General features: G+C 37.1%; 1 protein-coding gene across 1 annotated transcript in view; it reads left to right on the forward strand.

Annotated features, from left to right (window-relative positions):
• The window catches only part of KCNH3 (potassium voltage-gated channel subfamily H member 3), a 407712-nt gene that overhangs the window by 358595 nt on the left and 35425 nt on the right, over positions 1 to 13692 (forward strand). Inside the window, exons 11-15 of the mRNA XM_053708084.1 lie at positions 2425 to 2674; positions 4676 to 4893; positions 7547 to 7803; positions 7884 to 7957; positions 8167 to 8228. Of these exons, the coding sequence (XP_053564059.1) occupies positions 2425 to 2674; positions 4676 to 4893; positions 7547 to 7803; positions 7884 to 7957; positions 8167 to 8228 (861 nt within the window). The remainder of the gene's footprint in view (positions 1 to 2424; positions 2675 to 4675; positions 4894 to 7546; positions 7804 to 7883; positions 7958 to 8166; positions 8229 to 13692) is intronic.

Consider the following 13692-nt stretch of genomic DNA (forward strand, 5'->3'; position numbering starts at 1 on the left):
AAACTAATTGGTGCTAACAGCCCTCTAAATACAATTCTTATAAATAATCTCAAAATTCACTACTTTGATCTTAAAATATACACAATATATATATATATATCTAAATTAATCCTTAGTTAAAAAGCATTAACAATCCCTATGTCATATTATATACATGCAAATTTTATATACAATTATGAATGAAATATGGTGTTTTCAACTTTACCAGTCAAATTTATAAGATCCGCTTATCAGTCTAATGCTGCTTGTTTTTGCCAAATGTATCCTTCACACCAAATGGAGTAGGGCAGAAGCTTGAACTCTAAAAGAAAAAAGCGCAAAAAAGACTCAAGTGCAATTATACACAACACCCAGTAGCGCACATTAAAGATTGCACTTACAATGTTTATTAAAAATAATGCAGTTAAAACGAAGTGAACTTCATCCAGTAAACACAATATAAAACGTTCCCTTTTCGGGTGCTCAATACTCAGCACTGAAGCAGTGAAGTCTTTATCCGGACCTGGCTCCTCTGTGCGATATGATGTCAATGTTCCTTCCTGATGTTCACCGGAACTGTCGCAATTGGAAACTCTGCTTCCAGAGCTACGGGTACTCTGGACGTCCAAAAGTAGGCCTTGATTATCCTCTATGCGTTTCGTCTGCTATCGTGCAGACTTTTTCAACAGGGTCAAAAACATTCAGATGATTAGATGGGATATCCGTCCCATTTAAGAACCCTCGCCAGCTCTCCTATTGGATAAAGTCCAATGTCCTTTATAAAAATAGTATGTAACAGGGTAAATTACCCCTCAACAGGTTCCTACATATACATATTTGGGCATCTGTGTTATGCGTGTTATGGTTTAGGGTATATTGAATAAGGAACTATGGAACGTTTTTCCAATAAGGTATAATTTTAACCATGTATTTCAATCTATCAAATCTGCCTGTTTTGTGCTTATATTTTTAGATTAACTTTTAAGCCCCATGATGTTAGGATTTGCCCAAATATGTATATGTAGGAACTTGTCGAGGGGTAATTGACCCTGTTAAATACTATTTTTATGAAGGACATTGGACTTTATCCAATAGGAGAGCCGGTGAGGGTTCTTAAATGGGACAGATATCCCATCTAATCATCTGAATGTTTTTGACCCTCTTGAAAAAGTCTGCACAATAGCAGATGAAACGCGTAGAGGATAATCAAGGCCTACTTTTGGACGTCCAGAGTACCCGTAGCTCTGGAAGCAGAGTTTCCAATTGCGACAGTTCCGGTGAACATCAGGAAGGAACATTGACATCATATCGCACAGAGGAGCCTGGTCCGGATAAAGACTTCACTGCTTTAGTGCCGAGTATTGAGCACCCGAAAAGGGAACGTTTTATATTGTGTTTACTGGATGAAGATAAGTATAATGTAGGTGGCGGCGGTGTCCGGAGCGGCAGATTAGGGGTTAATAATATAATGTAGGTTGCGGCAATGTCGGGGGCAGCAGATTAGGGGTTAATAAGTGTAAGATTAGGGGTGTTTAGACTCTGAGTTCATGTTAGGGTGTTAGGTGTAGACATAAAATGTACATAGGAATCAATGGGGCTGCATTACTGAGTTTTACGCTGCTTTTTTGCAGGTGTTAGACTTTTTTCAGCCAGCTCTCCCCTTTGATTCCTATGGGGAAATCGTGCACAAGCACGTTACACCAGCTCACCGCTAACATAAGCAGCGCTGGTATTGGAGTGCGGTAATGAGCAAAATTTTGCTCAACGCTCACTTCTTGTCTGGTTTGTAAAAATTCATAATACCAGCGCTGTCTGTAAGTGAGGGGTGAGCATAAACTGCTTGTTAGCACCGCACAGCCTCTAACGCAAAACACGTAATCTAGGTGTAAGTTAACAGGCGACAAAATCAAATAGTACAAATGCAAGAAGTATAAGAAAAAATACTTCAGATTTGATTGCCACTCGTAAAATAATATAGCCTAGCTAAACTTTCAATACATTTAAACAATATAATTTTACAGATCAGTATACAACAAAGACAAACGTGCTTTTACACGACCGTATTTTAGCTGAAAATATGGGTTTATAATTCATGGAAAGTGAAAGAAAGCTTTTTTTTATGGGAAGTTATGACAGTATGGCTTGGGTTTGATTTTAGATTTTGACATGGTACTACAATACTAAGAAGACCTGTTCACTGAAGCATGCTTATTCTACAGACAGTAAAACTTCCTAAGTCTGTAATCCTTCTACTTCTAATCTGACAGTATGGAAATAGTTTTTAAAGCATCATTTAAACCGCACGTGCCAGCTGATAAGTAAATAATATAGTATGTTAATCCATGAGTGTAAATGAGACCATTGACTCAGATGGTACTACCAGAAATGCTTTTCCGTGCGATTCCTTTATTGGCATCTTTATTTTCTTTTGTCCTCTCCCTGCAGCTCTTGCATAGCCTTCCAGATGAGCTGCGAGCTGACATTGCCATGCATCTGAATAAGGAGCTACTGCAGATGCCACTGTTCGCCCTTGCAAGCCGAGGTTGCCTGCGGTCACTTTCACTGAACATCAGACCTCTGTTTTGCACACCTGGGGAGTACCTTATTCGACAGGGTGATGCTTTGCAAGCCTTGTATTGTATCTGCTCTGGTTCCATGGAGGTTCTCAAGGATGGAGTGGTGTTGGCAATTCTAGGTCTGCAGAAGAGGGAACCTGTGCTGTGTTGTGAGCCTGGGGCATTGGTCTGTTATCACACTGAGGTGCTGAAGTCTTTCTAAAAGGCTGTCACCTAAATGTGATTCAGAGGTTTCTAATGAACCCTTAATATCTCTTTTGCAAACAATTTATCTTAAACAAAAGTTAAATTAAAGTACAGTATGCCATGTGGGTGAAAGATAAATATCTTGTTTTTCTTTTTTTTACTGAGATCTAGAATTGGGTCCACTTTGCCCTTTCTTCACTTGCCACAGTACATTAACTAAGAGCCAGCATTATATTATGAACCATAAATTTCACAATTTACACAGTAAATCATAATTCAAACAGAAGTAACAATTTAGCAAATTTATGTTGGCTGAATAATTCCATCCTTGTACTCCAAAATTGTTTTGTTTGTTTTTTTGTTTGTTAGTTTTTTTGTTTTTTAATTATGTTAAGAGAATTCATGGCCGATCCTCATACCTGATAACACAAGAAACATCATGGCAAATTTCAATGCCACACATTAAAAAGGATTTGATATTCAAAAACGTTCTCTGTTCCACCTAAAAGATAATTTTTCAAAATGTATAACAGCTCTTAGAAAAATGTGGTTTTATTCAGTACTGGAATATCTACTTTCAATGTGAGTTGTCCCTATCAGCCAGTAAACAGTATAGTCCCAGGACTTAGTTTTACACCTTTTTAAGACATACAAATATTTGAATATGTTGCTCTTTCAGATGTTTGTGCTAGTTATTCTTTTACATAGTGATACATATACAAGCATTTACATATAAGCACATGCAACCTAGGGGCAAGTCCTTAAAGCCTACATGTAATTTACTTCTGGTCCATAATACTTGGATAGCTTCTCATTTTGAACCATGATAGCACCTTGGCTAGGAGAGTAGCTGAATTGCAAATGTTATCCTGCCTAATCATTATTTGGTTTTCCATTGCTACAAGTTCATTTCTGGACAGTTTCTTCATTCTTATTTTGTCATAATTAAAAGCTAGAAACTGGAAAACTGCTTTACACCCTGTATGGGGTTCACACTCTACTTTGATATTACAATAGAACAAAAGATTAGCGTTAAATTGACACTCTACTTGTTGTAGTAATTAGATATTGCAAATGATGTATGCCAACATAAACTATAAGTTCCTAGAAGAATGTCCATTGTATCATCTTAGCCTAAGTAATGAAGGCAGTCTCTATCTATTTGGGCAACTGAAGCTCTTCTGCACACCTGTGTAAGATGGTAGTATGAAGTTTGTGTCTGAAGCACTTCACATTTGCATTTTGGCATCAGCTGAAGCCAAGTTTGGCAGCAATTGTTCTGCATCCTGTATAGCCTTCCAAATGAAGAATACTTTTCTGCAATATTTGCTGGCTTTATATGTTTCTTCTTCTTCTGCCCTACCTTGTATGTTACGGCTTTTGTATGTTTTTGTTGGTGAGTGGTACAAGGATGAGCCAAGATAAATAAAATGTTAATTATAATTACATTTCTTTCTACATAATTTATTAAACTCTCACTCCCAAAGCTCCCTTTTGTTTAGTGTTTCAATTTAATAATGGTAAATGTCAGAAAGGGAAAAAGTCTTGTACCCACATGAAAATGGTTTCCGCCCTGCAATGATTAAACTGGCAGGTTTTTATTGGTGGGTGCCTTTTTAGGAAACTTAACCAAAATATGGAAATTAGGTTATGATTTAATTACTATTTTTGCTGCATGATATTTTAAAATGTGTCCAGTGTGTATATACAACTGTATTCAATTTTCACTAACGCATATTTCCTGTTAGTTTCAGTATCAAATAAAATGGATGTTACTTTTTTTTACATGCTATGAACCTTGAGATTATTGTTCTTTTAGATTTAATCCTGCTAGTAGGAGAAGCACCATGTCCCCAGCAAACTATTAAATGTTTTTAAGTTAATGTTGATGACATCCTACTAAAGCTCATATATTTACTCTTCTGTGTAAACAGGGAAGGGTGACTTAATGGGCTGCGAGATCTCTTTTGAGGACAAGGTGATTAAAGCCAATGCAGATGTCAAGGGATTGACATACTGTGACCTTCAAAGCATTAGTCTAAGAGGCCTTCGGGACACACTGTCACTTTACCCTGAGTATGCTCAGAAATTCACATGCCAGATCACAAACCAGCTAAGCTACAACCTGGGGAGCAGCAGGTGTGAACAGGAGGTGAGTAAATATAAATGTGACTTGAGAGGATATTGTGAATTTGTAAACCCATGGAGTATTTACCCTGTGGTTGCCAGAGATAGATGTGACATATACATAAAAATAAACTTTCCCATGCCTTAGTGCTAGTTTCACTGTGTACATATGCACTGATTACAAAGCTTGCACAGGGTGCCAACCTTGCACATAAATACTAGAGCAGATTATATTACAAAGCACATTTAAAAAGTAGGCTCGGTATGTAAAGAATAGCCAAATCAGTGGACACTCTAGGTGTTGCTATGGGTGCTGTGCAGGTCATTTCCTTACTGTAGCATCTCTAAACTTCAAAGGTACCAGCTACCCCGAATCTGCAGGTCTATGCATTTTTTGATCCAGTGCTAGAGCAAGAAGGGAGAGGGAAGATTTTACAAATAAAGTTAGGAACTGCTAGTAGAAGATTAGGACGACACCCCCAAACTATCCCTCGCACCCTTAAAATTTAACTTTTTTGGCAGCTTTTTGCACCCTAAAATTGTATGATGTAAAAGTGCCTTCCAGGAGTGAAACAAACTTTAATTCTGGCCACTAACGTGCAAAGAGCAATTATCCTTGCTCAATACCTTTTTAACCTCTTAAGGACATATGACAGAATTTTTCCGTCATAAAACAATTGAGCAAACTGAAAGCCGTGTCCTTAAAGGGTTAAACCTACACAAACAATGCAGATAGAAGGAAACATATTTGATTGATATAGAAAACAGCCATCCAACACTAATCACATTGCTATGTGACTCCTGCAACATTTTAATTTTCCCATTTCTTTACATTAGTAAGTTAGTCACACTATTCTGAAATCTCTGGTAAGCTTGTGGGCACAGAAAGGTTAGGGATCTGGTATAAGCCACTCATATTGTGTCATTAATGTATATGTTTTAAAATTTATATAAATGCATCTAATACTAACTGGTTAAACTAGTGTTGCCAAAAACAGTGAGTTGGGGACCATTCTTACCTGTATTAAGTTCAAGGTTATAAAAAGAGGTTATTCTAATATATGTTCCAGTCAGGGGCGAAACTACAGGGGTGCAGAGGTCGCAGGTGCGACTTGGCCCCTGAGGGTGGGGGGCCAGCTTAAATAAATGAAATTTTTTTTAATTTTTTTTTTAATAAAAAACATTAACCTACCACTGCCTGCACTGATATTATGTGAATGTCACATGACTACAGGGGTTAGTGTTTCTGTTATACCCATTGGTGTTTATGTGTGTGTGTATGGTGTGTGTGTATGTATGTGACTGTGTGTGTATTTATGCATGTATGTGTGTGTGTATGTGTGTTTGTGTAACCAGCAAATTACAGACCTTGTTACTACAGCATGGGGTGGGCAGGGGGTAAACAGTGTCACTATACAGTACCACTATATATAGTATGGGGGGAGGACCATGTCACTGACTACTATGGTCACTTTATAAAGTACTGGGCGGGTAGGGTCAGGCCAGCCATCTCACCGGCAGATTACAGACTGTGTCACTAACTTACTATATACAGTACTGGGGGGTTAAATAGTGTCACTATATATATACAGTAATAGGGGGTCAGACCATCTCACAGACTGTGGGCACAGGGTACCTCCTTTTGCAGACATGTAATCTGATTCACATTTTTTTCTGTGTTAAATGAAAAAAAAAATATATATATGTATTAAATTCACCTTTTTTTGGAGGGGGAGGGGTGGTGGGGGCCCCTTCTTAGATTCTTGCACCTGGGCCCTGTGGTTCATAGTTACGCCTCTGGTTCCAGTTTGTTATCTTTACCATATGCAAGTCCTTTCTTTTCACTTTCAACCATATATATTATACATTTTATGATTCAGATTCCAGATATACTTCTATAATCTCTGCCAGAACCTATATTCTCATTGCTAGAACTGCTGTTTTGTCACTTTCTACAGTTCAAACTCTCATTCGCAGGTACTTAGTACAGTTTTGGGTAGGATATAGCATTTATGACTTTAATACTGGTACCTTATGGCTTTAGACTTAGCCTATCTACTACACCAGGATGGTGAAGATGTTTATTTCTTCGTTTCCAAATTTGATCTGTACCTGGACATATGTACTGTTGCTATGTTATTGTTTATTACCTCAATAAAAATACTTATTTAAAAAAAAAAACTAGTGTTGCCAAACTAACAGTGCAAACTTTTAAAGTAAAGACTACAATAAAACCAGTAAGTTTTGTTCCTATATGCAAATACCCTACAACAAATGATCACAAACTGGAACTTTCACAAGTCATTTATAGGAATACACATCTGCTATCAGCTTTGCTAACCCCAGTTTATATCTGGTGTTAATCTGCAAAAAGTAGACAAACCCAACTTCACTGAATAATTGCTGATTGGTCCCCTCCCTGCACTGCATAATCTCCAACCAAAGTCCATAACTCTTTCCCTTATACATGAATACATCCCAGTGCATTATACCCAAACTACTACACAACAGCTCCTTTTTGCATTAATCATACTGCCCACCCCAGGACCAGTTATCCATAGGTATTCATTCAAACTATGATGCATTGTCAATGTGTTGTTTATGCAGGTTGTATTAAGTGAACTCTTCATGTAAGTTAACAAAGTACTTTAATCATTCTCCTTTTTCCCCCCATTTAGACAGACATTCCCACCCAGCAGTCACAGAGCAAGGAAGATTCCCATGATGGAGGGCCACAAGCTCTAGATGTAAATGCCTCATTGCTCACCCCTAAAAAATCCCCTCTCCTCAGCATCTCCCCATCCAGATTTTCTAGCTGCAGCTCCCCACGCAGAGTGAAAGAAGTGACACCTAAACACGCACCTCGCAAGTTCATTGCTAGTGAATTACAGATTCCCTATATGCCGTGCTCCAGACCATCTGAATTAAGCCCTAGGTAAGGAGATATCTCTATAAACATCTTTCTTCCAAAACTCTCTTCACTACCCTGACTGTATATATTTATCTTCTCTGCAGGGTGGTAGATGGTATAGAAGAGAATTCTTCACAGTTTAACTTTTATACAAGCAACGCCTCATCAGAAGCATCAGGTAAGAAGGCATAAGAACCATCCCATTATAGACCACAAATTGAAAATGACTTATACGTTGTAACCTTTTCCCTTTGTGCTGGCATTTTTTGGTTTTCTGCACATCTTTATAATGGTAACTAGATTTCAATAGTAACTAAGAAATAACTTAATAATGTGTTTTGTGGAAAAGGAAGAGTTACTAATAACAGTTTTTTTCTCTCTCTATAGATAATCTGTTAGTTAACACAGAACCTAAAGCTACTGAAAGCATGGACCGACTCAGCCAGGCGGTGAGTGTCAATGACAGAACCATTACGTTTCTTAAAGGGATATTAAATACTTCTTACGTTTGTGTAAAATTTGCCTCCCACTCCCTAGAGAGGAACAAAAAGCACATTTTTTAGTTTTCACAAAATGCTGCTGTAATATTCATCATGTTGAAACCTAGGTTACAGTATTTGCTTTCTTCTAGGGAGTGTGGAACAAACACAATTTTCACACTTCTTTGTAATAAAATGGCACAACATTGAATACAATTCCTATAAAGGGGGTGAAGAAGATAAGAGTTTTATGCATAGAGTATTAGTATTCAAATGCAAAAAGTGCACAATAAGGGCTCCTCTGTTAGACATTCTATAATCAATATGTGACTGTAGTCATAGCAACAGGTGATACTGTGGGACCATGAGCAAAACGGTCATTAGTAAAAACAGATATAAACTTGTATTACCTCAAAGAGTTTAATAAGTTAATGTAATTTATGCATTTCCATTAAAGGATTTATAAATGTATTTATTTATTTTGCTTGCTTTTACTATAAAATAGTGAAAAGAAAAAGGTTGTGCTCATTTCTAAATATAACCCAAACCTTCACAAGTCAATTCAAATCATTAGGCACAAGAGCGCTATGTGATGGTAATTAGAAAGTGGTTCCCATGGCAATCCCTCTAAAATGACCTGCTGCTGTGGATAGATTGCAACAAGACGAGGATACAACATACAAATGTATCATTAGAACTCACGTAACTGTGTAGCAGCAAACAGACCCCTTCTTAGTGTTCTCTAACACTCTGCGTGTGGTGCTCAATTCACTCACCGCATACTGAATAGGAGCTGTGCTTCTTGTTTGTGCTGATTCATTCAGCTTCTACGTTCCATGTCTGTTGTCTGTTGGGAGGCTCCCACGAGTTGCTCTTCCACCAATCACAAATCGCTCTTTGCCTGGTGTGTGGCGGCTCAGTCTATAATTAGCTGGTAGGCCTGGCTTAATAGAAACAAACAAGCAAAAAGTATCCAGCGATCCTTGAGTAAAAATTAGCTTTTATTTCATCCATTAAAAAATGTTACAAGGAGTGACAACAACGTCAGGTTCTGAAAAACCTACGCGTTTCAGCACGTAGTCGTAATCATGGCTTAATGTGCATGTCTATTCAGCCTCTTTAAAAGCAGGTAAAATCAAATCCTATTGGGGCACTTCAAACTGACATCCTTACCTTAATTACCTTAAAGGTACATATTACTGGTTCTGCATGTTATATTTCAACATAATGAACATAAAAATGCATTGTGAATATCTTACACCTTAACTTTGTTTCTTTCTTAAATGTGCATGATATTACTATCTATATCAATGTGTGCTGTTAATAGGCAAAAGACAGCAAAACAATTTTTTATAGCATATGTGTTAAAGGGACAGTCTACACCAGAATTTTTATTGTTTTAAAAGATAGATAATCCCTTTATTACCCATTTCCCAGTTTTGCATAACTAACACATTTATAATAATATACGTTTAACCTCTGTGATTTTCTTGTATCTAAGCCTCTGCAAACTGCCCCTTTTTTCAGTTCTTTTGACAGACTTGCAGTCTAGCCAATCAGTGCCTGCTCCCAGATAACTTCTCGTGCACAAGCACAGTGTTATCTATATGAAATACGTGAACTAACACCCTCTAGTGGTGAAAAACTGTTAAAATGCAATCTGAAAGAGATGGGCTTCAAGGTCTAAGAAATTAGCATATGAACCTCCTAGGTTAAGCTTTCAACTAAGAATACCAAGAGAACAAAGCAAAATTGGTGATAAAAGTAAATTGGAAAATTGTTTAAAATTACATGCTCTATCTGAATCATGAAAGTTTATTTTGGCCTAGACTGTCCCTTTAAATGTTAGTTACTATATTAGACTTTAGAGTTAAATTTATAAAAACATAACAAGAGACGATATACATAAGAACAAGAGTATTTACATAATGGATTTGGACAAATAATTAAGGCAAACATTCTGTTATGGAAATAGAATAGGAAGATTTTTTGGTGTTGGTATATAAAGATATGAAATTACATTCATAAAATAGTTTATTCCCAGTAATTAATTAAATCATATTCTGTATTTAATCCAAAGGGAATCCTAGTCCCCAATTGGAATATCCAGTACATTACATGTTTATTGAGGATCTTATCTCTACTTCCCCCTCTTTTGGGTTTAAACACTTGTTCTATAGCCTTCCACCTGAAAGTGGTCTCACCTAGGTACTAATGATCTGGCTAGAAATTATGTTTTTGCTGTGCAAAAGGAGTTTTTTAAACTAGGAAGTTGTTTAGATCATGTGGCTGCATCTGTGTCCTTTTCTGCTGTTTTACCTGTGTATGGACAGGAAGAAGGAAGAATGCAGCGTATTATAGAATTTAACTCTTGGTTAGAGAGGTGGTGTAGGGAGAGAAGATATGGTTTTGTTAGCCATCAAAGCCCTGTTTGGCTTGATAACAGCTTGAATAAGAAGGATGGTTTGCATCTGGATATTAAAGGGACAGGAGTATTGAGTAAAGAATTAAAGACTTTATTAGTAGCAATTTAAACTAATGAAGAGGGACAGAGTTAATATACCCATCTGTCCACCAGAGCATGCCAAGACAGTCAACCAAATTTTAGATTCTTGTTTATTTAAGAAAAAAAACATTACTTTTAGGAATAAGACTTTGAATAATGTAGGCAGGGGTTTTATTGACCATGCAAAAGGATTTGAGAATTCTAGAAATATTCTACGTGCAATGTGCACAAATGCTCGCAGTTTATTAAGTAAATTACCTGCACTTACTGCAATAATGATTCAAGATAAATTGGATTTAGTAGCTATAACAGACACATGGTACAATGACTCTCACGATTGGAAAACAGTCATACATGGTTACATCTTGTTTAAAAAAAATGGAGTAGGAAAAAAGGGGGTGGAGTTGCTCTGTACGTGAAAGACAATATTAAAGTAACTAAAATTGTACAAAAAATGACAATGTAGAAATTGTTTGGGTAACTATAGAAACTGAAGGGAAACAGGTGTTTAGAATAGGAGTAGTATATAGACCACCATTACAGGATGAAGCATCAGACAATTTATTAATTGATGAAATAGCCAAAATTACAATGAAGGGCAATGTTATTGTAGTGAGGGACTTTAATATGCCTGATGTAGACTGGGAAGTACCTGTTGCCAAATCAACTAGAAGTAAATATATCCTGGAATCTTTACGAGGGGAATCTCTTGAGCAACTAGTAAAAGAACCAACACGTAAAGGAACTATATTAGATTTAGTACTTACAAACAGTGATATAGTATCTGAGGTGTCTGTGGGTGAGAACTTAGGCTCTAGTGATCATCAGTCTGTATGGTTTAATATTCAGGCAAAGGTACTGAGCAACCATAGTAAAACAAAAGTCTTACGGCTAGATTTAGAGTTTTGTCGGTAACGACCCGCGTAGCTAACGCTGGCTTTTTTCTGGCCGCACCTTTAAAATAACTCTGGTATTGAGAGTCCACAGAATGGCTGCGTTAGGCTCCAAAAAAGGAGCGTAGAGCATATTTAACGCAACTTCAACTCTCGATACCAGAGTTGCTTACGGACGCGGCCAGCCTCAAAAACGTGCTCGTGCACGATTCCCCCATAGGAAACAATGGGGCTGTTTGAGCTGAAAAAAAACTAACACCTGCAAAAAAGCTGCGTTCAGCTCCTAACGCAGCCCCATTGTTTGCTATGGGGAAACACTTCCTACGTCTGCACCTAACACTCTAACATGTTCCCCGAGTCTAAACACCCCTAACCTTACCCTTATTAACCCCTAATCTGCCGCCCCCGCTATCGCTGACCCCTGCATATTATTATTAACCCCTAATCTGCCGCTCCGTAAACCGCCGCTACTTACATTATCGATATGTACCCCTAATCTGCTGTCCCTAACACCACCGACCCCTATATTATATTTATTAACCCCTAATCTGCCCCCCACAACGTCGCCTCCACCTGCCTACACTTATTAACCCCTAATCTGCCGAGCGGACCGCACCGCTATTATAATAAAGTTATTAACCCCTAATCCGCCTCACTAACCCTATAATAAATAGTATTAACCCCTAATCTGCCCTCCCTAACATCGCCGACACCTAACTTCAATATAATTTAAATCTAACGAAATTAATTAACTCTTATTAAATAAATTATTCCTATTTAAAGCTAAATACTTACCTGTAAAATAAATCCTAATATAGCTACAATATAAATTATAATTATATTATAGCTATTTTAGGATTTATATTTATTTTACAGGTAACTTTGTATTTATTTTAACCAGGTACAATAGTTATTAAATAGTTAAAATAATTACAAAATTACCTGTAAAATAAATCCTAACCTAAGTTACAATTAAACCTAACACTACACTATCAATAAATTAATTAAATAAAATACCTACAATTACCTACAATTAAACCTAACACTACACTATCAATACATTAATTAAATACAATATCTACAAATAAATACAATGAAATAAACTAACTAAAGAACAAAAATAAAAAAGAACTAAGTTACAAAAAATAAAAAAATATTTACAAACATCAGAAAAATATTACAACAATTTTAAACTAATTACACCTACTCTAAGCCCCCTAATAAAATAACAAAGACCCCCAAAATAAAAAAATGCCCTACCCTATTCAAAATTACTAAAGTTCAAAGCTCTTTTACCTTACCAGCCCTGAACAGGGCCCTTTGCGGGGCATGCCCCAAAGAATTCAGCTCTTTTGCCTGTAAAAAAAAACACATACAATACCCCCCCAACATTACAACCCACCACCCACATACCCCTAATCTAACCCAAACCCCCCTTAAATAAACATAACACTAAGCCCCTGAAGATCTTCCTACCTTATCTTCACCATACCAGGTTCACCGATCGATCCAGAAGAGCTCCTCCGATGTCCTGATCCAAGCCCAAGCAGGGGGCTGAAGATGTCCATGATCCGGCTGAAGTCTTCATCCAAGCGGGAGCTGAAGAGGTCCATGATCCGGCTGAAGTCATCATCCAAGCGGGAGCTGAAGAGGTCCATGATCCGGCTGAAGTCTTCTATCAACGGCATCTTCAATCTTCTTTCTTCCGGATCCATCTTGTAGACCTCCGAGGCGGAACATCCTGCTGGCCCGACAGACTAACGACGAATGAAGGCTCCTTTAAGGTACGTCATCCAAGATGGCGTCCCTCGAATTCCGATTGGCTGATAGGATTCTATTGTACCTGGTTAAAATAAATACAAAGTTACCTGTAAAATAAATATAAATCCTAAAATAGCTATAAAATAATTATAATTTATATTGTAGCTATATTAGGATTTATTTTACAGGTAAGAATTTAGCTTTAAATAGGAATAATTTATTTAATAAGAGTTATTTTATTTCGTTAGATTTAAATTATATTTAACTTAGGGGG

This window comes from Bombina bombina, chromosome 3 (genome assembly GCF_027579735.1).
Source record: "Bombina bombina isolate aBomBom1 chromosome 3, aBomBom1.pri, whole genome shotgun sequence".
Taxonomy (NCBI): Eukaryota; Metazoa; Chordata; class Amphibia; order Anura; family Bombinatoridae; genus Bombina; species Bombina bombina.